Raw genomic sequence first — 26,630 nt, 5'->3', positions numbered from 1 at the left:
TTGGTTTACCAGCTACATGAACACAACTAAGAAAAAATCAAGCTAATGCACACCCAGGAAGCTATGTAACCGCCTAAGAAGACCAGGGAAGTGAAACCTGGGTCTTGGATGAAAGAGGAGAGTCTAGCCCAAAGGAAATCGAGTCAAGTCCGACAGGTCCCCGAAACAAAGACTAGGCCTTCCTTATGGCAAACTGGAGAGAACCCTGGACCAGTTCACGTCCAGAGGTGCTGAGGAAAAACTGGATACATCGTCAAGTTCTACCTGGAACAACCCAACAAAGACCCTATGGAGATCGGGCTCCAGACCCCAGGACTACAAACTTAACTTCTCAATGAAAAGTCCCCAGAATGTGGAGAAGAACACGCAGATCTCGAATATATCCTCCATCTGTTCCCAGATGAAGAAGACGTGTCGGAATTTCCACGTACGGTAATGGATTTAGAATGTACTGTATCTCATAAAAACAAGAACTAATAAATACTGATTACAGCTACGTACATCCCATGGCTATTTCTTGCACCCAAAAATGTTTAAATAGATCAAAACACACCCGAAAAAAAGGAAAGGATAAATTAAAACAGACAACTCAGGTGTTAAATGTACTGTTTACTGAGCGCATTCAAAATAAAATTGGTACAGTGGACCTGGTGCCAAGTCGATAGAGAGGCCACCCATTTGATGAGGTGTGGTAACGTCGAGGGAGCCATACCTGCCAAATCTACCTGGCAAAGAAAAGAACAGAACTCCATCCTGGATTACATTTTTGTATCTGAAAATTTATCACCTCGTATTTTAGATTTCGAAGTCCTTAATACACAAGACAGTGATCACAATATGATCATAGCACATCTTGAAATGCCACCACAATTATCCTCTACAACATGGAATTGGAAAATAATTCCCAACAATAGCGGCAACAGATTAAAACTTAATTCACATCATGTGAACATAGTGAAAAAAGATTATGAGAAACAAATTGACTTGTTAGGCGTAGATTACACTCCCCTATTAGAACAGTATAAGATTTCTAGAAACCCAAATGGTATTCAGTCCCAAAAATACTCACATACTTACAATCCTGAAATCGTCATGAGAAAGAGAGAAATGCGCAAGGCCCTACGTCAACTAAAAAATGACAGCCACATGGATGCTCTAAAGAAGAGAAAAAAGATTAAACAAAACTATAAAAACTGGTTGATAGCACATCGTGCCTTAACAGAACAACATGATGCTGAACAAATAATGAATTCTATGAAAGAGAAAAACTCTGCAGATTTTTGGTCAATTATTAATAACCAATCTGGAATACTAACAGCATCGAATAAAAACATGGTCACTGAACAAAAATGGATTGAGCATTTTTCAATCCTGTTCTCAAAAAAGGGTAGCACACCTGATTACCTGCACTCTCTCCTTGGGATATTCAGTTTGATCAGGCGGAAATCTTATTAGACATCAAAAAACTTTCCAATTCTCGAGCGCCTGGCCCGGATGGCTTAACAAATGCCATGCTAAAATCTGATCCGAACGCCTGGGCTGAGTTTTGTAAGATTCTGTTTGATAAAATCGCTATGGAAGGTATCACCCCAGTGTCATGGAAAAAAGCCATTGTTGTCCCAATATTCAAAAAGGGCAATCGATCAAACCCAATGGATTATAGACCTATTGCCTTGTTAGATGTATTGGGTAAGGTTTATGCAAAACAACTCCAACATAGACTGATGGATTGGCTAATGTCAACCAACCATATTGATGCCAGACAAAGTGGATTTGTGAAGGGTGTTGGCTGTTGCCTAAATTTAATACTCATTAATTTAATAAAAATGGACATGATAATGAAAAAATCAAAAGTGTACCTTGCATTCGTTGACCTATCTCATGCTTTCGATAGCATAGATAGAGAAACCCTTTGGACAAATTTAAAAAGCTGGAATTGTCCAAATAGCCTGTTACATGCCATCAAGGATTTGCATACCGATACTAAAATCTATATTCGGTTAGACGCAAACGGCACTCTATCAAAACCCATTCGCACTTACTGTGGAGTTAAACAAGGGTGTCCTCTAGCGGCAATATTATTCAATGCTTTCATCTCTGACATTGGTGATGCACTTGGGAAAGCCAAAGGATTTGACCCCAAGATAATTGACACTCCCCTAAATGGGGTCCTGTATGCTGATGACCTTGTCCTAATGGACCTTACACCCATCGGACTACATCGAAATTACATGTGTTAGAAAAATATGTCCAAGATAATGGTCTACAGATAAATCCGAGTAAATCTGTCATCTTAACATTTCAAAACCTGACTAAAGGTACATCCAAGAATTTCAACTGGTGCCTTAACGGCGAAATACTCCAAGAGGTAAAACAGGTAAAATACCTGGGTATGTGGTTAAATTCGAACATAAATGACCATACTTGGGTTGAGAAAACTAAATCAAAATGTCGTCAATTAAGCGCCCAAGCTATGGCCTTAGACAAAAAATATGGCAAGTTCTCATTGGTTCCTACCTTAAAGTTCTACAAACAAAAAGCGGTGCCTGCGATAATCTATGGTGCTGAAACTGCGTTTGGATGCCCCGCAAGTTTGTGTGATACACTTGAAAACATGTTTTGGGGCAGAATTCTGAAAGTCGGTAGAGGATTGCCGGCAGTTGTAGTAAGATACGAATTGGGGCTGATTTCAATAAATGCAAAAGTCACATGGAATACTCTGTCAATCTTTCGTAAGATAATCCTGCCAAATGGCGCACCGCAAATGAAAATTCTTCATAATTTGGCCGATAATCAATCAAATACAATTTTTTCAGCCTGGTTAAATCAATGTCATCAAATCCTAATGGATATAAAAAGTGATGCGATCACTCTGATGGAAAATCCAGATGCTGCAAAAAAAAACTATGGGAAATTGATTGGATCAACACCTGCACAGACAGAGCCAAATACTCGCTTATGAAAAATGTTCCCCCAGAAGGGTAAGCCTATAATTCAATCTATAAATATCTTGAAAAATGTCCGGACAAACAGAAGAGAATCCTGCTTATGAAATTCAGGCTAAATCAATTCAAGACAAAAGAGGTAATTAGACGATGGCCTAAATATGAGAAACTGAACCCGAACTGCAGATTCTGTGACCATCTTGAAGAGAATATCAAACATCTGGTTTTAACCTGTAAAGCTTTCTCTACGAGAAGAATGACACTGTTTAATACAATTGTGGCAAATAAACCTCTTCATACCATGGAAGAATGGTGGATGGAATGTTTCACAGAGGCTAATAATAAACTAACACATGCCTTGACATTTCTTCTTAAAAACATTGAAGATGAACTAGCAAAATCACATGAAAATGGATGTAAATATTAGCTAACATGCTGTGTGAGACATTTTGTCCAATTAAGTGTTTATTTTTTCTATTACTTATATGACTTTTATCGTTTATACTGTTTATATTCCTTACTCTGTGACATTCTCTGTCTTCACCTGCTTATTGGTCAATTATGATATCTTTTTAAACGAGTAATCAAATGTAATGTTACTTCTTTTAAAGGTTTTTCTTAATAAACCAAAAAAAAAAAAAAAAAAGAAAATGAGGTGTTTTCTTAGTTAATGAGGCCTTCATCAGGCTCAAACCCTGGTCCCCAATGTAAAAGGGGAGACCAAGCAGGCATTCAACCCCTAGTCCACGGATACTATAATTGTTGTTTTATAATGCGCTTAATACCAAAGAGTGGTTTCTAAGCGCAGGATCGAGATTCAAAGCTGTGTTGCGCTGCCTTGCCTTGCTTCCAAGACAAACGCCTTGCCCTGAGCTATCCTTCCTTCCCAAATAATTATAATTGTTCATAGAGAGAACCCCAGGCACCTGAATGCCTATGTGCTTGAAAGGATGCTACGCCACACTCTCCTCCTCTTGCAGTGTGTTTGTGGACACTGACAGCGCATGCATGTGCACGGAGCAGGACATTTCGGCGCGGGCCGATTTGGCACGGCCGGTTCGGCGCAGGAGACGGTTCGGCGCGGCAGCCCGCGCCGAACTGGCCGCACTGAAATATCCAGCACGAATTCATCAGTCCTGCACGAATGGTGAAAAAATTAATGCATCCGTCCTGCACGAATGCTGCCGCACTGAATTGAATGGCAGCACTGAAATGTCCAGCACCAATGCATCCGTCCTGCACGAATGCTGCCGCACTGAAATGTCCTGCACGAATGCGTCACCACTGAAATGTCCTGCACGTCCTGCACGAATGCTACAGCAGCCCCTCCCCCGCACTGCACCACGTCCCCCCCAGTCTGTCATTCATTATAGGTAGCCTGAAAACCTGAATGGATCGCCGAGCACTATTTTCGCGTGTATCCATATAATGTAATCATATAATGAGCAGTCAAGAACGCATTTGGTCTGTTCGCCCTGTCCCCCTTAATCATGTAGCGCAACAGGTGTATTAGTGGAGCTACACAACACTGGCGTGCATGCCGCATTTCGCTGTTGTGGTGCGGGGCATGACTGACGCGCCAAAACATCCCGTCGCCGAACTGGCCGCGGCGAACTGGCCGTGCCAAGTCAGCCCGCGCCAAACCGGCGTCGCCGAAACAGGCTGTACCGGCATGTGCAGGTGCATCAAACCCTGTGAATGACAAAGAGCCACCTAGTGGTGAAACGATAAATAGCGCCTCGACAGTGGATAAATGCACCTGTGAGATGGCAGCTAAAATAAAACACTATGCATAAATGTCGCTCTCAAGTAAAACATGTCCTGTAAGTACTGTAGAGTTTTGATTTTAGAGCGGTATTATGTGTCTCATGTTGGGGGGTTATGTTTTATGTCATGCAAATAGCGTAACAACAAGCTCTCAAATATTTAATCTGTGTTCAGACTGACGGTCAAAGGTTAGAATTCTGGCAGAGCTTGGGCCCTTTCCGTTTCTAGGGGTGAGCCCTGCTCTCCTAGTAAGGAACGTGAAAAAAGGGGACGTTCGGGATAGAAAACAGAGAGGTACTCTCGGAAATGCAAGACGAGTTTGAGACCCCAGGCAGAATAGTACGGAGTAACCAGGAAGAGAATGACTATAGAAAGCGGTGGCAGCTCATTGTAAGGAAGAGTCGCATCAATAACACATCAATACATTTCGGGGAAATGACGGCTAAGCGACAACAGGTTCGTAGAAAGGTTTCATTTTGCCTTGTTCTACTTTGCAAAAGGCAGATTAACTAACTTGTAACTAACTTGTAATACATACATCAAGCAAATTAAAATGTTTAAATAAGCTAATGTTTCCCTCTACAAAAAAGGTAGCAGGCGCCCCTCTCTCGAAAGAACAAGGCATGATAACCTGTTCAGTGGTTATTAACCACATTGAGAGTTCGTAGCCATTGCTTTTTGCTCACTGTACCTTCACAGATGGGAAATATCCATTTGCATATCAGTCTTTGTCCCGCCCACAAGGGCAGTCCAGCACCGAAATGCTATGGCAATTCCTCTCTGAACAAGAGTACCATCAGCAACCCCATACACGTGTTTCAGCCTTGTTGGGCATCATCAGTGAGGTGAAGCTGAGCCTCTCTAAGCACAGTGAGCAGGGAGTCCATGTCTGGTTGCCCCCAGGTAACCTAGGGTGACCAACCCCAAGTTCCTTTCAAAAATACAAAAAAGGTAGCAGGCGCCCCTCTCTCGAAAGAACAAGGCATGATAACCTGTTCAGTGGTTATTAACCACATTGAGAGTTCGCAGCCATTGCTTTTTGCTCACTGTACCTTCACAGATGGGAAATATCCATTTGCATATCAGTCTTTGTCCCGCCCACAAGGGCAGTCCAGCACCGAAATGCTATGGCAATTCCTCTCTGAACAAGAGTACCATCAGCAACCCCATACACGTGTTTCAGCCTTGTTGGGCATCACCAGTGAGGTGAAGCTGAGCCTCTCTAAGCACAGTGAGCAGGGAGTCCATGTCTGGTTGCCCCCAGGTAACCTAGGGTGACCAACCCCAAGTTCCTTTCAAAAATACAAAAAAGGTAGCAGGCGCCCCTCTCTCGAAAGAACAAGGCATGATAACCTGTTCAGTGGTTATTAACCACATTGAGAGTTCGCAGCCATTGCTTTTTGCTCACTGTACCTTCACAGATGGGAAATATCCATTTGCATATCAGTCTTTGTCCCGCCCACAAGGGCAGTCCAGCACCGAAATGCTATGGCAATTCCTCTCTGAACAAGAGTACCATCAGCAACCCCATACACGTGTTTCAGCCTTGTTGGGCATCACCAGTGAGGTGAAGCTGAGCCTCTCTAAGCACAGTGAGCAGGGAGTCCACGTCTGGTTGCCCCCAGGTATCCTAGGGTGACCAACCCCAAGTTCCTTTCAAAAATACAAAAAAGGTAGCAGGCGCCCCTCTCTCGAAAGAACAAGGCATGATAACCTGTTCAGTGGTTATTAACCACATTGAGAGTTCGCAGCCATTGCTTTTTGCTCACTGTACCTTCACAGATGGGAAATATTCATTTGCATATCAGTCTTTGTCCCGCCCACAAGGGCAGTCCAGCACCGAAATGCTATGGCAATTCCTCTCTGAACAAGAGTACCATCAGCAACCCCATACACGTGTTTCAGCCTTGTTGGGCATCATCAGTGAGGTGAAGCTGAGCCTCTCTAAGCACAGTGAGCAGGGAGTCCACGTCTGGTTGCCCCCAGGTAACCTAGGGTGACCAACCCCAAGTTCCTTTCAAAAATACAAAAAAGGTAGCAGGTTATCACGCCTTGTTCTATCGAGAGAGGGGCACCCGCTACCTTTGTAAAGCAAATTTCAAGGAACCTGGGATTGGTAACCCTAGGTCTCCTGGGGGCAACCAGACGTAGTCTCCCTCTCACTGTGCTTAGAGAGGCATCAGCTTCACCTCACTGATGATCCCCAACAAGGGTGAAACACGTGTATGGGGTTGCTGGTGGTACTCTCGTTCAGGTTGGAATTGCCATTGCATTTCGGTGCTGGACTGCCCCTGGGCAGGACAAAGACTGATATGCAAATGGATATTTCCCATCTGTGAAAGGCACAGTGAGAAAAAGCAGTGGCTGCGAACTCTCAAGTGGTTAATAACCACTGAACAGGTTATCACGCCTTGTTCTATCGAGAGAGGGGCGCCCGCTACCTTTGTAAAGTAATGTTTCCCTCTGTTGACCAGTGGTAGAACTGCATGTGAAAGAAGGACTAATCACTCAAACTGCTTACAGAATGAAGGACGCTCAGGGCATTTAAACTTCACCTTTAACAAGCCGGTACTTTTCAAAGTGGTGTTTATGAAGATTCCCAGGGATTTACGGAACCATTTTGATTCATGCTACAGAGACATCACTACACGTGCTAGTCTAGATATTAAACTGTGTTCAGAAGCAAGCCTAGTTTTTGTACAGTGCCCGGACATGCTGCAGGGTCGGACTGGGATAAGAAATAGGCCCGGTTACCCCAAAAAAAGTGGCCCACCCCTCGCCTCAAAAAAGTGGCCCACCCCTCGCGTCACGACCCTTGACCTCTGATGACAACACCGGAAGTGATGTCATTTGACCCCAGCCCCAAAGTGACATCCCCGGAAGCAATGAAACACGACCTTTCACCTCTTGCTAAAACAGGAAGTGGCATCCTAAGTACACTAAATTACTGTGAATACAAGCAGATGTCCAAGGCCAAATGATTATATGTTATTGGATAGCACTTATGCTTAAGCTCTTTTTTATAGAACAAATATGCATCCAATATCACCCAACCTGTGTTGGTAATCATTTATCGACCCAAGAAGGATGAAAGGCTTTTCGAAAAAAAAATAAAAAATTTTTTTTCTTTCAAACTGGCCCAGGCATTGCCAGAAACCGGCCCCCACTTCCCAGGGACGATTTCGACCTGGCCAAGGGACCAATCCGACCCTGGCTCGCTCTGGGGAAGGCACTCCGAGTTTGGTTGTGAATATACGGGAAGACAAACCTTGATTTTTGCATGCACAATAAGAAATGGTTACTTACTTAAAATCCTGGCTCAGTATCATGAGCATCTTCACGCGACTCTTTCCTCCTGTTTGCGGGATCTTCGATCAAACGCAGATAGACAGCGTTTAAGAAAATAACGAAGGCCCCATGATCTAGACCTTTGTCAGGGCTCTGCACCCTTAGAGAGCGCTAAAGGGCCAAACAAGTTGGCCGCATTGTAGCGAGCTCCCGCACGGCCAGATATTAATCCTGCATAATCCTACACATTTTCAGAATTCTACCGCCCCAACCTGAGTTCGCCCAGGCTATCCAGTCGCTACCATACTCTCTGGTGAAATTTGGTGAAGAATCGGAGCCCTGGCGACCCCTAACGCTGTGGCCCGTGCTTGCAGCCCGGGACATCCGAGCGGGCCCATCTGAAGCCGGGGCCGTATCTACCAGTGCCTGAGCGGTGATCCGGCGCGGCAGAGACACCTACCCACCACTGTGCGAGCAGCAGACGAGGAGCAGAGTGAGACCACCAGCCTCCCCTGCCCCCTCCAAGCCGACAATCCCACGATGCGGCACCCACGGTCGCAACCGGAGCGGGCGACCGAAATCCACAGCTAGAGAGAGGGGGCCCAAGTAATGGTGCACGCTCCGGATCGCCAAGCAGAAGGGGCGAGGGACGGGAACAGGCCAGCACGACTCGCAAAGGACAAGCTGAGCCCAGAGGCGTGCACCGTGCAACAAACTGCTCGGTACAGGTACAGCGCATGCGGGGGGAAAATCAGCTTCAACAGCCCTGCTGTGGCCCCATACTGCTCCAGCCCCATACTACGCGCTCAAGCCGCCTCTGACACCACGCCACACCCAGCTACGCTCTGCAATACTCCAGCACAACCCCCCCACGGGGCCCATAACTCACACTAAGAGACAGTGAGACAGACCCGCTGCCCCCCAGTGGGGCAGTGAGTGTGGACCACCGCTGTGACCTCATAAGGCCTGTAGGGATAAGTCACATATCGCTAAAGCAGCGGCACCCCTCCTGGCACACCCACTGCTGGACTCCCAGGCCCCCCTGTGAGCTCTGAATCAGCAAACTACATCAGAGCAGGGCTCTACTCTCAAGCACCTCCTCACCAGGGGACGAGGTACCATGAATCGAAGCACAACTACCAGCCATGACACACAGATACCCCCCGCAGCGCTTGTCCAATGGGGAAGACGGACAAATCCCAGAGGAAACTGACTTTTGAGTCCAGAACAGCCCCTAAAACCCCTAGACTCCAAGAAGAACCGGAGTCCCCAACCGTCAGTGAAAACCAAATGGCTGAAGGAAACGCTGCTACTCACATCAAGGGACTCCTGCTGGACCCAAAGGCGGGCATAGGGAGTCTGAACAACAAAATGGATGGCCTCTCCTCTAAAGTTGATCTCCTCCAACACAGAATGGACACCCACACTGAGCGCCTCAACGAGGTAGAGCAGCGCAAGTCCAAACTAGACGACGGCGCAGTGACCCTAGAAGCTAGAATCACCCAGCTCCAGACCCAGTCGAAGGTCACCACCGCCAAGTATGAAGATTTAGAAGGTCGTTCCCGAAGAAATAATATCAGGATTATCGGGGTGAGGGAATACCAGCCTGAAACAAAAATGGAGGACTTCGTTGAATCGTTATGCACCACCCTTTTTGGCCGAGATGCCCTCTCGCACTTATTTGTCGTGGAAAGAGCACACAGAAGCCCATCCGTCAAACCAATCCCAGGTACCCCGGCTAGGCCGATAATAGCAAAACTACTCTGTTATAAAGACCGAGATGCCATCCTGCGACTGGCCAGGGACAGAGGAGAGCTACACCACGATGGGGACAGGATCCACTTCTACCCAGACTTCTCCCCGGCTGTCCCGTCCCAGAGAAGATCCTTCACTGCCACAAGGCAAAGGCTGAAAGACAACCAATTTTCATACTCAATGCTCTTCCTGGCACGCCTCAAAGTCCAGCAGGGGGGAAAAGTCAATTTTTTCCAAACACTGGAGGAGGCCAATGCATTCCTAGATCGAGAAGGATGCCCCGGGCTAAACATCAACCAAGCACGCACACAAAGAGAAAGAAGCCGCAGAAACCCATGACTGACTCAAGGTCATTGGCACTAAAACCAGTGTACAAAACACAGCAACTTGTCCAAAACATCACAGGAGCAAAGCACTCCGAGGCCGTGCAACTTGGGAAGCCCCTAACGCCCCTTGCACAGCAAAGTTAACTCAATCGTTCATCGTTAATGGGTGGGAAAACAAGGGACGGATCTGCGCCTTTGCGGATCCCACCCCGATCAAAAGAGCAAACGGGCGAGTTGGGGGTTGCTCGTGTAAGGAAGGAAGTTGGAGAACAAGGTTGAGAATGTGCCACCAGACTGCCGACCCCTGTCACCCCCCCAAGTCACCAAGCTCTGTCACACCCCACTTCTGCATGCTCTGGAGACCTTCACAGTCGGTCGCCGATGCTACCAGCACTGCCAGAAGATCCCTCATGTCAGACTCAACAACAGCTGCATAAATCTACACACCAAACAAATAATTCAAGGCCGCCACTTGGAACATTAGAGGGGGCAATCAACCCTCCAAAACGAGGAAGATCCTCCAATACCTGAAGAGGCATGAAGTAGATGTGGCCATGATCCAAGAAACACACCTCCTTCCCGAAAAAGAACACCAATGGGCCCGAAACTGGGGTTGCCATAGATACTTCTCCTCATATTCAGCCTATGCCAGAGGGGTGGCGATCCTGATCAGTAGGCGATCTGGGTTTCGACTGGTAAACTCCGTAAAAGACACGGAAGGCAGATCTCTCTTAGTGAGAGGAATAGTGGAAGGCAAATAAATCACCTTAGTCAACTCATATGGCCCCAATGTGGATGGTGCAAACAACTTTGATTGGGTGCTCACACACCTTGCAACACAAGCCGCAGGGACAATCATCTGGGGAGGCGATCTCAACACTGCCCTGGACCCAGCAAAAGACAGGTCACGAAACACAACACTGCCTATCTCCAGGGCCACCCTCCAGGTACAGGAAATATGCAAAGCCTATGACCTGGTAGATGCGTGGAGGCACAGCAACTGGGAACAGCGCGACTACATGTTTCACTCGGCAGTACACAACACCAGTTCCAGAGTTTTCATCTCCACCGGAGGTTCGTTCCAGTGGGGGCCCTGCCAAATACTACCTAAAACCTTTTCCGATCACTCCCCGGTAACCCTCATTTGCAATCCAGCCACCTACAGGTCTCGCCTGCTACATTGGCCCTTCAAGCCGGGCTCACTGCAGGACCAAGTGTTCGCCTCAGAACTACGTGACAAGATCTCAGCATTCTTGGAAACCAATGTGGGCTCGGCAGCTTCAGTGAGCACGATCTGGGAGGCACTAAAGTGCTTTGTGAGAGGGGTCTGCCTGGCCAAAGAGAACGTCGTCCTTAAACTGATCCATCGGGAGCTAACCTCCAGTGAAGAACGCCTAAAGCTCCTTGAACTTAAACTCTCTACCACGGAGGACTCCGCCGTCCAGGCCGCTCTTAAAGAAGAGCTGCAAGCGTTCAGGGCCACAGCGGAACAAGAAATAAAATTCATAGGCCGGAACAGTCAGATCCGACGATACGGCGAAGACCAAAAACCTGGAGCCCTCCTGGCAAAACTAGTAAATGCCGACGGGAAGCCCACAGCGGTCGAAAGAATACGCTCCAGTCAAGGCACGATTGTGCACACAGACGATGAAATAGCAGATACATTCCAATCCTTCTACCAAGACCTATACACCTCAAAATACACCTCAGGCACTGATGCATTACACAGATACCTTGAAGACACCAAACTATTTTGGGTAGAAAGAAAACTACGAGAACCCCTCAGTGAACTCATCACTTCAGATGAAATAGTCAAAGCCATCAAATCCCTCCCAAACACCAAAGCCCCAGGACCCAATGGCCTAACCGGGGAATTTTACAAAACTTTTGCAAATATCCTTGCCCCCCTTCTCGCCGGGGTTTATTGTGAAGCGCTAGAATCAGGTTCCCTCCTGCAGACTATCCGAAAGGCCAATATTATCCTTTTACACAAGTCCGGCAAACCCCCAGAGGAATGAGCGTCGTATAGGCCCATTTCCCTACTTAATTTAGACAACAAAATACTGGCGAAAATACTCACTAAGAGGCTGCTACCACTGATGCCGGGTCTCGTACTCGCAGATCAGGCCGGCTTTGTGCAAGGCCGCAACACGACATTTGGCATCAGAAGACTCTTCGGGATTATGGAGGTTCTTGACCCCGATCACCAGGCCGTCGCGGTTTTACTCGATGCCGAGAAGGCTTCCGACTCGGAAGAGTGGCCTTTTTTATTCGCAGTACTCACCCGGATGGGCCTGGGAGCCCGTTTCATTAAACATATATCCTTAATTTACAACAATCCCCAGGTGACAATTGTAGTGGGTTTGGCGAGATCAACTCCTATCAAACTACAACGGGGTACCAGGCAAGGGTGCCCGTTATCAGCATTAATATTTGCATTAATAATGGAAGGTCTGGCATCGTCCCTGCAATCCAATCAACTTCATCGGGGACTCAGCATAGGTCCACACAAACTGATCATATCCCTATATGCAGACGATGTAGCACTTTTCATTCGAGACCCCGTTGAAAACCTGAACCCAGTAATGAGAGAAGTAATTAAATTTGGGACAATTTCTGGGTTAAAAATGAATCATGCTAAATCAATTGTATTCCCGCTCATTCCTGCCTCTAAACCATTTACCGATGACTACCACTTCACATGGGAAACCTCACGGGTACGCTATCTAGGGATATTAATGTCACTAAACTACCATGAAGTTTTCCATGACAACTACGAGACCGCATTAAAAACACTTCAAGAGAAAGTAAACCGCTGGAAATCCCTCCTGCTAACCCTGTGGGGAAGAGCCTCACTAGTTAAAATGCTGATCTTGCCGAAACTACTATACCTTTTCTTTAATATTCCTATTCTAATCCCACAATCCTTTTTGAAGAAACTTGAGTCTTGTCCTCGAACTCCTGTGGGCAGGCAAACCAGCCAGAGTAGCTCATTCAACCCTGATACACCCGGTATCAAGCGGGGGACTGGCTCTCCCTGACTTAGAGAGATATTTTTGGGCAGTGCAGGCGCAGTTCCTCAGCCACTGGTATGCCACGCATTTCGTCAGACCCCACGTGCAAATAGAACGGGCCCTGGCAGCCCCCAACTTACTGAGGGCAGTCATCATCAGTCAGCTCCCAGTGCCTTATTCATACCAGGGATCCCTCTGACCTCCGAAAAGGTCTTCCACTTCTGGGTAGCAAAATTGCAGTTAAACACCCTAGGCGACCTGTTCATTGAAGGAATCTTTATGACACTGCAACAGGTAACGGAGAGGGGAGGCGTTATCTCCTTGGATAAGTTTCTCTACTTCAGAACCAGATACATCCTCCAAGCACTCTTCCCCACCTTCCCACGAGAACCCTTAACTTGGCAACTTTTGCACAATGTGATCCAAACGCAAGGCGAAGGAAGATTAGTCTCAACCCTTTATAGATCCATCTTGACTGACACAGCACCCCTTAACCCAAGCACGAAAACAAGATGGGAAAACTCCCTCCAGTTAGTAATCCCAGAGGAGGAATGGACATACATATTACGACAAACACAAAAGATATAGCTAAGCTCACGTCTCAAGGAAATACACTTTAACTTTCTTCACCAGACGTACGTTAGCCCTGCCAAAAAGAGTAAACAACAATCAGACTCATCGGTAAAGTGTGAGAGATGTGGAAACTTAACAGCAGACTTTGTAGACCTCGCATTGGATTGCCTCAAGCTATCACCTTTCTGGTCTGGACTCAGGTCCTTCAGACTATATCGACAATTATAGGGGGAAGAAGCACAACCTGTCCCGACGGTGGCACTTCTAGGGATGACGCAACAACTCTCACCAGCCGTGAGGAATCTAACAGGGGTACTATTGTCCCTAGCCCGCAGAAGAGTCGCCATGTCCTGGGGTCAGGGACTGGTCCCGACGGTGGCAGACTGGCGGAAAGACATCCTTTACTGCCAAGATGTTGAGTCGGATTTCATCAAGACACTGCCGCAACATGCACGCCCTCCCGACATCTGGGGCCCGCTCGTGGCGTTCCCAGTCAACGAAGCAGCCGATGACACAACGTCCTTGACGGGAGAACCCGATACCCAAGGTAGAGACACGTAACTTGGCCTGGCAGAGCCCAGCTATAGTACTAACCCACAAAGAGGAGGGGATGACCTATTGCGGAAGATGGCAGACTGAGTGGGGGGGGGTGGAGGGCGGGGGGAGATCGGGCTGGCGCATGGGGTATGATAGTTTATGTAACAGTTTTAAAAATGCAAAAATAAAGTTCTAAAAAAAAAAAGGGCTCTGCACCCTTTGGCTTTCCAGATGTGTTGAACTACAACTCCCATGACTCCCACTATTGACCCTGCTAGGTCGGGCTGATGGGAGCTGTAGTCCAAAAAATCTGGAAAGCAGAAATGTTACAACACATCTTCACCTTGAATTGTTGATATTTTTACTGGGTGTTTGTGATCTGCTCATGCAATAGCAGAGTGGTTTCAGAACACGTTTGATAAGGACGAGGGGTGAATACAACAAAATACTGGATAAAGATTTAAAAGGTATGCAGCAATCAAAGGCATACGCTGAATACCGTTGTCATGTAAAGTTAATGTACTTACTTTTTACGATCCTTTTTTAAACTGGTATTGCAGGAACTTCCAAACCCTTGGGCGTGGAGCGACTCAGCTGCCATCTTCTTTTTGTTGAATAAATTCATTTCATCTTCCAAACACCTTCTCCTGTCTTCCAGTTTGCATCTTTCATCTTGGTGAATCCTCTTGAGGTGTTCAAATTTGCACTGTAGCTGTTAAAACAGTGGCAAGGCGTTATCCACATTATATCACTGGAGGCAGCGATCACATTGCAAAAAACCTTAACAATTAAATATTCCGATTATAATGTAGCTATTTTCGCATATTACCTATTTTAAATACAGTTTGCTGTGATACGTTAGCACGCACGGAAGGAAAGTGATCCAGCAGCCTACGCCACATGAGAGCTCATTTTCGGCCATGTGTAACGTAAATGAAAGACATAAAAGCATTTTGCAAGGTTTTTAAGTCTTTCATTAACATTACAGCCCTTTTTCGTCAAGCTGTATGTGAGAGAGGAGGAGTGTAACGCAACTTGCGTTTCCGCAGCTCCCTCCGTTTCCGCCATACAAATACTCCAGCATTTGCGCCTGCTTGCATTTTGAGGCGAGGCATATGCAGACGATCAATATGGAGCCTGCCTTCCTTTTGCACCAGCAATAATCAAAGGGACTCCATAGGGATCCATTGTAAACATTGCCTGCTAGGTGCATGTGACAGGCAGCGTTTACTCAATTTGCATGGCAGAAAAGGGGGCATACACGCTTGAACGCCGCCTTTTCCCCTCACCTTTTGCACTCCACCATGCAAATGATGAAAATGAGAAGGTGGGAACCCGCCTACATGCACGTCTACACATAAATTATGGATCCCTGACAGAATCACAGGCTCATATACAATGAGCTCCATGGGGATTTTCTCATGATATATGATAAGGCATTTATAATGTGCCTATACACAAATGTTTCAAGGCGCGACGAGGCAAGGGAGGGGGAACAGAGGGAAGACAGACAATGATCCTACTAGGCCAAGTTTCATTCAGATCGCGCAAGTGCATGGGAAGGGGAAGTGCAGGTGGGGAAGGCGAAGGGGACAGTGCAATACATGGGATAATAGAATAAATAAGAAAATAAAGTATGGCCAGCAGGTGGCAAGTGCAAGGGAGAAGGGTAAGGGCAGGCATCAGGTGTCAAGTGCTAGTGGTAGGACTGTAGGGATACAGAGAACAGTCTCCCTCATGTGTCTGGAACAACTCTGAACACGATTATACATTAGCAGTCGGCTCGTGGGGTGCAGCCATTTAGGTTGCTTTGAATGTGGGCTGAACCCATCAATAAAGGCCCACTTTAAGAGCTGGCTGACGGCTGCTCCACCATACTCGCATATCTATCAAAGACACTCTCCTTACCTTGAGCCACCAAATCAAATCTTTTTCATGAAACCAATACACCCCATCCACTTACCTATTACTACCTTTACGCTGCGGGTAGCCAGGCACATGGAAAGGGACTTATTCATGAGCTCACTGTCCCAGGTTTATGGTGGCTGTGTTGTTTGTGTTTTGTTTTGGCAAAAATGCCCAGAAGGCAAGCTTTTACAAAAAAAAAATGTGTATTAAAAAGTAACCAGTTGGAGCACTGGACATTATGCTGTGGTGCTAATGGTGGGATACATAGGCCATACCCTTGTTGAGGGCACTGATTAAACATTAAGTTAATTTAAAGGCTGTAGATACAGGCCAACTTTCCTATGAACCTACAAAAAATGATCAAGGCCTATGTGTTAGACAAAAAAGTAATATACATTTTAGTTTTAAACATTCAATGAAGTCACATAAACATAACCCTAAACGTAACATTTGTCGGACACAACAGAAAAAAGAATACATAGTGACGCCTACTCTTACGCTAATAACATTTGACATTCACATGAACAGAATATCCAAAGAACTCTCAGCACAGGAAAACAAATAATGCAAATGCAAATATACATAAAAGAAAGACAAACATTCAACGCCTCATAAAAAACACCCTACTCAATTCTGGGGGAAGAATAATTCATACATATTTCTCTACAATACATGCACCTATTTCACAATGTGTGTATTGCTTGAGTATGATATCTAGTCGACACATTTTGTTTCGGCCACTATGGAAGTGATTGTAATGCTGCAGCTGTGTGCGCCTTTGGACTTCCCTGGGTGAACCAAACACACTGAAAGAGTGAGGAGCCTTGTAAATACAAGACACACATGAACACAGGATCCCTTTGGTGGGTTCAAGAGCAAGCACTGCTTTTTGTCCTGATGAAGGCTGCACACAGCTGGAGCATTACAATCGCTTGCATAGTGGCCGAAACACAATGTGTCAACTAGATATCATACTCAAGCAATACGCAAATGTGAAATAGATGCACGTGTTGTAGAGAAATGTTTATTAATTTTTCTTCCCCGGAATTGAGTGGGATGTTTTTTATGTAGATGTTGAATATTTGTCTTTCTTTTGTTCATATTTGCATTCGTTTCATTTGTTTTCTTGTGTTCAGAGAGTGTTTGTTGGATATTCTGTTCATGTGTAGCGTCAAATGTTATTAGAGTTAGAGTAGGTATCACCATGTATTCGTTTTTCTGGTGTGTCTGACTATTCATTTAGTGTCTAGGGGTATGTGTATGTGACTACATTGAATGTTTAAAACTAAAATGTAAAGGCTTTGTGTTTTTTACCATTTGAAATAGAAAAAGAAAATTACTTTTTTGAATAATTCGACTGAATAATTGGGGTCTGTCTGACACATAGGCCTTGATAATTTTTTTAAGGTTAGTAAAGTGTTAGCCTGGGCGATCAAGGCTTTACCAGGTACCCTTTTTGTTTTCTGACAACTTTCCTGTGAGGCATGGGCTAGAACATAAATGGTGACCTGTTGGAAGCAAAGAGAATCAGACAGCTATTTATAAGGACAACATATTCTACTCGTATTCAGGGGCTATTAGTGTAGGAATTAGAGTTCAGGGGACAGTCAGAGTAGACAACAAATAGAATCAACAGAGCAAACTTTTTTTTCAAATGAATTCATAATATATCACATTTCTATGACACTTTAGCATTTAGGAATGCAGGCCGGCCTGGGAGATCATACTGGTAAAAAGAAATACATTAGTACAATATTCTATTTTATTTTCTATGCTATTTTTACTTGCATGTGTAGAGTGCACATCTAGCCCAAGTGTGGCCTCTTACCTCTGTACGCTTGTCAGAGAGAATCACAGGCCAAAGTCTATGTATCTGGTAAGAAGAGTGCACGGTTGGTGGTGTCCAAAGTGTGTTAATTCAGATGTTTTGTGTTTAGGTCAGAGGGGTACTGCAACCATTCCACTGTGTTCTTCTAGATAGGTATGTGGGGCTGGTGTAGCTGCATATAAGGCGTAAACTCACTCTACCCTGTCAGAGTATCATGCAGGGAGGATGTGAGGTGTGTAGTTTGGTAATTACTTTTGTGTAATTACAGAGTGTCGAGCAATGAAGCCAGAGAGGTGCATGGGTCATGGTGATGTGAGAAGGCCCCTTAAGGCGATGTGTGCTTGAAAGTGGCAGGCGGATGTCATACCTGCCAGTTATTGTGGGTGAGCCCTAGCATAGCAGTGGATTTAAAACTGTATCCAGTAGGGTAGCATTGTTGGCAGGTTTAGCTGATGATACCTCTTAGTAGTAGGGTCTATTGATATGATATGATGTGCCATTTATAACGCGCCTGTACACAAGTGTTTCTAGGCACGACAAGATAAGGAGCGGGGAAACAAGGGAGGACAAAATAACGATCTTACTAGGCCATGTGTCATTCAGATCGTGCAACTCCAGGGAAGAGGGAAGGGGAGAAGTACCAGAGGGGAAATGGGAAGTGCAGTTAACTCACAAGTGCAGCCCGCGGGTGGCTCATAAGTGTAGAGAGAAGTGAGTGAAGGGTTATAGATACAGACCCTTAAGTGCTGGGGTGCCCGGAGGCAGTGCAAGGGCAACTGGACATGCAGGAGCCTGGGCCCGAGTTCAAAGGGTGACCAGGTGACCAGTGCACGGAGCAGTCCGGTGCATCAGCAGGAGAGAGGAAGAGAGAAAGCGGAAGCGAAAAGGAAGGTCTTGAGTTGCTTCCAGAACCGGAGGTGGTTCTGCTCAAGTTTGAGAGAGGCAGGGAGGCTGTTCCAGAGGGAGGACCCGGCTGAGGAGATAGATCTGCCCTCAGAGAGTTGAAGGTGTATGAGTGTAGAGCTCGAGAAGGAAGATGTTTTGGAAGAGAAAGTTGGAGGTAGGGTGATCCCAGGCCACAGAAAGCCTTGTAGACGATGCAGAGGGTCTTGAACTTGATCCTTGCAGCCACAGGGAGCCAATGAAGAGATTTCAGAGCTGGAGAGATACTATTCTTGCGCTTGAAGCCAAGAATATTGATTGGCCAATGATTTTTTTAGACACCTCTACAAGGAAATGGCCAGGTTGTAGAGACTTTTGCAAAAGCTAGGAGTGTTGGAAGTGCACGTCTGAAATGGGCATGTTCCAGGGATTGGTTGTTTGGGCTACAAAGGAATTACCACTGTCTCAGGATTTCAAGAATATGGAGGGTTTGATACAAAGTTAATATTCTGTTCCTTTCATTTAAGGACTTCAAAATGATTAAGGATCTGCTTACACGCTTGAGAGTACCCTTGCCTGTCTGATGTGTTATACCTGAGAGTGCTGCAAACTGCCTCCTTCATTTTTCAACAGCCTATCATGGTGGGTTCCATAGGGATCCATTGTAAACATTGCCTGCTAGGTGCATGTGACAGGCAGCGTTTACTCAATTTGCATGGCAGAAAAGGGGGCGTACACGCTTGAACGCCACCTTTTCCCCTCACCTTTTGCACTCCACCATGCAAATGATGAAAATGAGAAGGTGGGAACCCGCCTACATGCACGTCTACACATAAATTATGGATCCCTGACAGAATCACAGGCTCATATACAATGAGCTCCATGGGGATTTTCCCATGATATATGATAAGGCATTTATAATGTGCCTATACACAAATGTTTCAAGGCGCGACGAGGCATGGGAGGGGGAACAGAGGGAAGACAGACAATGATCCTACTAGGCCAAGTTTCATTCAGATCGCGCAAGTGCATGGGAAGGGGAAGTGCAGGTGGGGAAGGCGAAGGGGACAGTGCAATACATGGGATAATAGAATAAATAAGAAAATAAAGTATGGCCAGCAGGTGGCAAGTGCAAGGGAGAAGGGTAAGGGCAGGCATCAGGTGTCAAGTGCTAGTGGTAGGACTGTAGGGATACAGAGAACAGTCTCCCTCATGTGTCTGGAACAACTCTGAACACGATTATACATTAGCAGTCGGCTCGTGGGGTGCAGCCATTTAGGTTGCTTTGAATGTGGGCTGAACCCATCAATAAAGGCCCACTTTAAGAGCTGGCTGACGGCTGCTCCACCATACTCACATATCTATCAAAGACACTCTCCTTACCTTGAGCCACCAAATCAAATCTTTTTCATGAAACCAATGCACCCCATCCACTTACCTATTACTACCTTTACGCTGCGGGTAGCCAGGCACATGGAAAGGGACTTATTCATGAGCTCACTGTCCCAGGTTTATGGTGGCTGTGTTGTTTGTGCTTTGTTTTGGCAAAAATGCCCAGAAGGCAAGCTTTTACAAAATAAATGTGTATTAAAAAGTAACCAGTTGGAGCACTGGACATTATGCTGTGGTGCTAATGGTGGGATACATAGGCCATACCCTTGTTGAGGGCACTGATTAAACATTAAGTTAATGTAAAGGCTGTAAATACAGGCCAACTTTCCTATGAACCTACAAAAAATGATCAAGGCCTATGTGTTAGACAAAAAAGTAATATACATTTTAGTTTTAAACATTCAATGTAGTCACATAAACATAACCCTAAACGTAACATTTGTCGGACACAACAGAAAAAAGAATACATAGTGATGCCTACTCTTACGCTAATAACATTTGACATTCACATGAACAGAATATCCAAAGAACTCTCAGCACAGGAAAACAAATAATGCAAATGCAAATATACATAAAAGAAATACAAACATTCAACGCCTCATAAAAAACACCCTACTCAATTCTGGGGGAAGAATAATTCATACATATTTCTCTACAATACATGCACCTATTTCACAATGTGTGTATTGCTTGAGTATGATATCTAGTCGACACATTTTGTTTCGGCCACTATGGAAGTGATTGTAATGCTGCAGCTGTGTGCGCCTTTGGACTTCCCTGGGTGAACCAAACACACTGAAAGAGTGAGGAGCCTTGTAAATACAAGACACACATGAACACAGGATCCCTTTGGAGGGTTCAAGAGCAAGCACTGCTTTTTGTCCTGATGAAGGCTGCACACAGCTGGAGCATTACAATCGCTTGCATAGTGGCCGAAACACAATGTGTCAACTAGATATCATACTCAAGCAATACGCAAATGTGAAATAGATGCACGTGTTGTAGAGAAATGTTTATGAATTTTTCTTCCCCGGAATTGAGTGGGATGTTTTTTATGTAGATGTTGAATATTTGTCTTTCTTTTGTTCATATTTGCATTCGTTTCATTTGTTTTCTTGTGTTCAGAGAGTGTTTGTTGGATATTCTGTTCATGTGTAGCGTCAAATGTTATTAGAGTTAGAGTAGGTATCACCATGTATTCGTTTTTCTGGTGTGTCTGACTATTCATTTAGTGTCTAGGGGTATGTGTATGTGACTACATTGAATGTTTAAAACTAAAATGTAAAGGCTTTGTGTTTTTTACCATTTGAAATAGAAAAAGAAAATTACTTTTTTGAATAATTCGACTGAATAATTGGGGTCTGTCTGACACATAGGCCTTGATAATTTTTTTAAGGTTAGTAAAGTGTTAGCCTGGGCGATCAAGGCTTTACCAGGTACCCTTTTTGTTTTCTGACAACTTTCCTGTGAGGCATGGGCTAGAACATAAATGGTGACCTGTTGGAAGCAAAGAGAATCAGACAGCTATTTATAAGGACAACATATTCTACTCGTATTCAGGGGCTATTAGTGTAGGAATTAGAGTTCAGGGGACAGTCAGAGTAGACACAACAAATAGAATCAACAGAGCAAACTTTTTTTTAAAATGAATTCATAATATATCACATTTCTATGACACTTTAGCATTTAGGAATGCAGGCCGGCCTGGGAGATCATACTGGTAAAAAGAAATACATTAGTACAATATTCTATTTTATTTTCTATGCTATTTTTACTTGCATGTGTAGAGTGCACATCTAGCCCAAGTGTGGCCTCTTACCTCTGTACGCTTGTCAGAGAGAATCACAGGCCAAAGTCTATGTATCTGGTAAGAAGAGTGCACGGTTGGTGGTGTCCAAAGTGTGTTAATTCAGATGTTTTGTGTTTAGGTCAGAGGGGTACTGCAACCATTCCACTGTGTTCTTCTAGATAGGTATGTGGGGCTGGTGTAGCTGCATAAAAGGCGTAAACTCACTCTACCCTGTCAGAGTATCATGCAGGGAGGATGTGAGGTGTGTAGTTTGGTAATTACTTTTGTGTAATTACAGAGTGTCGAGCAATGAAGCCAGAGAGGTGCATGGGTCATGGTGATGTGAGAAGGCCCCTTAAGGCGATGTGTGCTTGAAAGTGGCAGGCGGATGTCATACCTGCCAGTTATTGTGGGTGAGCCCTAGCATAGCAGTGGATTTAAAACTGTATCCAGTAGGGTAGCATTGTTGGCAGGTTTAGCTGATGATACCTCTTAGTAGTAGGGTCTATTGATATGATATGATGTGCCATTTATAACGCGCCTGTACACAAGTGTTTCTAGGCACGACAAGATAAGGAGCGGGGAAACAAGGGAGGACAAAATAACGATCTTACTAGGCCATGTGTCATTCAGATCGTGCAACTCCAGGGAAGAGGGAAGGGGAGAAGTACCAGAGGGGAAATGGGAAGTGCAGTTAACTCACAAGTGCAGCCCGCGGGTGGCTCATAAGTGTAGAGAGAAGTGAGTGAAGGGTTATAGATACAGACCCTTAAGTGCTGGGGTGCCCGGAGGCAGTGCAAGGGCAACTGGACATGCAGGAGCCTGGGCCCGAGTTCAAAGGGTGACCAGGTGACCAGTGCACGGAGCAGTCCGGTGCATCAGCAGGGGAGAGGAAGAGAGAAAGCGGAAGCGAAAAGGAAGGTCTTGAGTTGCTTCCAGAACCGGAGGTGGTTCTGCTCAAGTTTGAGAGAGGCAGGGAGGCTGTTCCAGAGGGAGGACCCGGCTGAGGAGATAGATCTGCCCTCAGATAGTTGAAGGTGTATGAGTGTAGAGCTCGAGAAGGAAGATGTTTTGGAAGAGAAAGTTGGAGGTAGGGTGATCCCAGGCCGCAGAAAGCCTTGTAGACGATGCAGAGGGTCTTGAACTTGATCCTTGCAGCCACAGGGAGCCAATGAAGAGATTTCAGAGCTGGAGAGATACTATTCTTGCGCTTGAAGCCAAGAATATTGATTGGCCAATGATTTTTTTAGACACCTCTACAAGGAAATGGCCAGGTTGTAGAGACTTTTGCAAAAGCTAGGAGTGTTGGAAGTGCACGTCTGAAATGGGCATGTTCCAGGGATTGGTTGTTTGGGCTACAAAGGAATTACCACTGTCTCAGGATTTCAAGAATATGGAGGGTTTGATACAAAGTTAATATTCTGTTCCTTTCATTTAAGGACTTCAAAATGATTAAGGATCTGCTTACACGCTTGAGAGTACCCTTGCCTGTCTGATGTGTTATACCTGAGAGTGCTGCAAACTGCCTCCTTCATTTTTCAACAGCCTATCATGGTGGGTTCCATAGGGATCCATTGTAAACATTGCCTGCTAGGTGCATGTGACAGGCAGCGTTTACTCAATTTGCATGGCAGAAAAGGGGGCGTACACGCTTGAACGCCACCTTTTCCCCTCACCTTTTGCACTCCACCATGCAAATGATGAAAATGAGAAGGTGGGAACCCGCCTACATGCACGTCTACACATAAATTATGGATCCCTGACAGAATCACAGGCTCATATACAATGAGCTCCATGGGGATTTTCCCATGATATATGATAAGGCATTTATAATGTGCCTATACACAAATGTTTCAAGGCGCGACGAGGCAAGGGAGGGGGAACAGAGGGAAGACAGACAATGATCCTACTAGGCCAAGTTTCATTCAGATCGCGCAAGTGCATGGGAAGGGGAAGTGCAGGTGGGGAAGGCGAAGGGGACAGTGCAATACATGGGATAATAGAATAAATAAGAAAATAAAGTATGGCCAGCAGGTGGCAAGTGCAAGGGAGAAGGGTAAGGGCAGGCATCAGGTGTCAAGTGCTAGTGGTAGGACTGTAGGGATACAGAGAACAGTCTCCCTCATGTGTCTGGAACAACTCTGAACACGATTATACATTAGCAGTCGGCTCGTGGGGTGCAGCCATTTAGGTTGCTTTGAATGTGGGCTGAACCCATCAATAAAGGCCCACTTTAAGAGCTGGCTGACGGCTGCTCCACCATACTCACATATCTATCAAAGACACTCTCCTTACCTTGAGCCACCAAATCAAATCTTTTTCATGAAACCAATACACCCCATCCACTTACCTATTACTACCTTTATGCTGCGGGTAGCCAGGCACATGGAAAGGGACTTATTCATGAGCTCACTGTCCCAGGTTTATGGTGGCTGTGTTGTTTGTGTTTTGTTTTGGCAAAAATGCCCAGAAGGCAAGCTTTTACAAAAAAAAAATGTGTATTAAAAAGTAACCAGTTGGAGCACTGGACATTATGCTGTGGTGCTAATGGTGGGATACATAGGCCATACCCTTGTTGAGGGCACTGATTAAACATTAAGTTAATTTAAAGGCTGTAGATACAGGCCAACTTTCCTATGAACCTACAAAAAATGATCAAGGCCTACAAAAAAGTAATATACATTTTAGTTTTAAACATTCAATGTAGTCGCATAAACATAACCCTAAACGTAACATTTGTCGGACACAACAGAAAAAAGAATACATAGTGACGCCTACTCTTACGCTAATAACATTTGACATTCACATGAACAGAATATCCAAAGAACTCTCAGCACAGGAAAACAAATAATGCAAATGCAAATATACATAAAAGAAAGACAAACATTCAACGCCTCATAAAAAACACCCTACTCAATTCTCGGGGAAGAATAATTCATACATATTTCTCTACAATACATGCACCTATTTCACAATGTGTGTATTGCTTGAGTATGATATCTAGTCGACACATTTTGTTTCGGCCACTATGGAAGTGATTGTAATGCTGCAGCTGTGTGCGCCTTTGGACTTCCCTGGGTGAACCAAACACACTGAAAGAGTGAGGAGCCTTGTAAATACAAGACACACATGAACACAGGATCCCTTTGGAGGGTTCAAGAGCAAGCACTGCTTTTTGTCCTGATGAAGGCTGCACACAGCTGGAGCATTACAATCGCTTGCATAGTGGCCGAAACACAATGTGTCAACTAGATATCATACTCAAGCAATACGCAAATGTGAAATAGATGCACGTGTTGTAGAGAAATATTTATGAATTTTTCTTCCCCGGAATTGAGTGGGATGTTTTTTATGTAGATGTTGAATATGTGTCTTTCTTTTGTTCATATTTGCATTCGTTTCATTTGTTTTCTTGTGTTCAGAGAGTGTTTGTTGGATATTCTGTTCATGTGTAGCGTCAAATGTTATTAGAGTTAGAGTAGGTATCACCATGTATTCGTTTTTCTGGTGTGTCTGACTATTCATTTAGTGTCTAGGGGTATGTGTATGTGACTACATTGAATGTTTAAAACTAAAATGTAAAGGCTTTGTGTTTTTTACCATTTGAAATAGAAAAAGAAAATTACTTTTTTGAATAATTCGACTGAATAATTGGGGTCTGTCTGACACATAGGCCTTGATAATTTTTTTAAGGTTAGTAAAGTGTTAGCCTGGGCGATCAAGGCTTTACCAGGTACCCTTTTTGTTTTCTGACAACTTTCCTGTGAGGCATGGGCTAGAACATAAATGGTGACCTGTTGGAAGCAAAGAGAATCAGACAGCTATTTATAAGGACAACATATTCTACTCGTATTCAGGGGCTATTAGTGTAGGAATTAGAGTTCAGGGGACAGTCAGAGTAGACACAACAAATAGAATCAACAGAGCAAACTTTTTTTTAAAATGAATTCATAATATATCACATTTCTATGACACTTTAGCATTTAGGAATGCAGGCCGGCCTGGGAGATCATACTGGTAAAAAGAAATACATTAGTACAATATTCTATTTTATTTTCTATGCTATTTTTACTTGCATGTGTAGAGTGCACATCTAGCCCAAGTGTGGCCTCTTACCTCTGTACGCTTGTCAGAGAGAATCACAGGCCAAAGTCTATGTATCTGGTAAGAAGAGTGCACGGTTGGTGGTGTCCAAAGTGTGTTAATTCAGATGTTTTGTGTTTAGGTCAGAGGGGTACTGCAACCATTCCACTGTGTTCTTCTAGATAGGTATGTGGGGCTGGTGTAGCTGCATAAAAGGCGTAAACTCACTCTACCCTGTCAGAGTATCATGCAGGGAGGATGTGAGGTGTGTAGTTTGGTAATTACTTTTGTGTAATTACAGAGTGTCGAGCAATGAAGCCAGAGAGGCGCATGGGTCATGGTGATGTGAGAAGGCCCCTTAAGGCGATGTGTGCTTGAAAGTGGCAGGCGGATGTCATACCTGCCAGTTATTGTGGGTGAGCCCTAGCATAGCAGTGGATTTAAAACTGTATCCAGTAGGGTAGCATTGTTGGCAGGTTTAGCTGATGATACCTCTTAGTAGTAGGGTCTATTGATATGATATGATGTGCCATTTATAACGCG

General features: G+C 44.9%; 1 protein-coding gene across 1 annotated transcript in view; it reads right to left on the bottom strand.

Annotated features, from left to right (window-relative positions):
- Positions 1–26,630, bottom strand: part of SEPTIN10 (septin 10) — a 671,502-nt gene that overhangs the window by 4,672 nt on the left and 640,200 nt on the right. Inside the window, exon 10 of the mRNA XM_069636860.1 lies at positions 14,733–14,917. Within this exon, the coding sequence (XP_069492961.1) occupies positions 14,733–14,917 (185 nt within the window). The remainder of the gene's footprint in view (positions 1–14,732; positions 14,918–26,630) is intronic.

This window comes from Ambystoma mexicanum, chromosome 7p (genome assembly GCF_040938575.1).
Source record: "Ambystoma mexicanum isolate Mex_15411 chromosome 7p, UKY_AmexF1_1, whole genome shotgun sequence".
NCBI classification, from domain to species: domain Eukaryota; kingdom Metazoa; phylum Chordata; class Amphibia; order Caudata; family Ambystomatidae; genus Ambystoma; species Ambystoma mexicanum.
The sequence above is the reverse complement of the archived record's forward strand: the minus strand, read 5'-3'. Positions and strand labels throughout refer to the sequence as shown.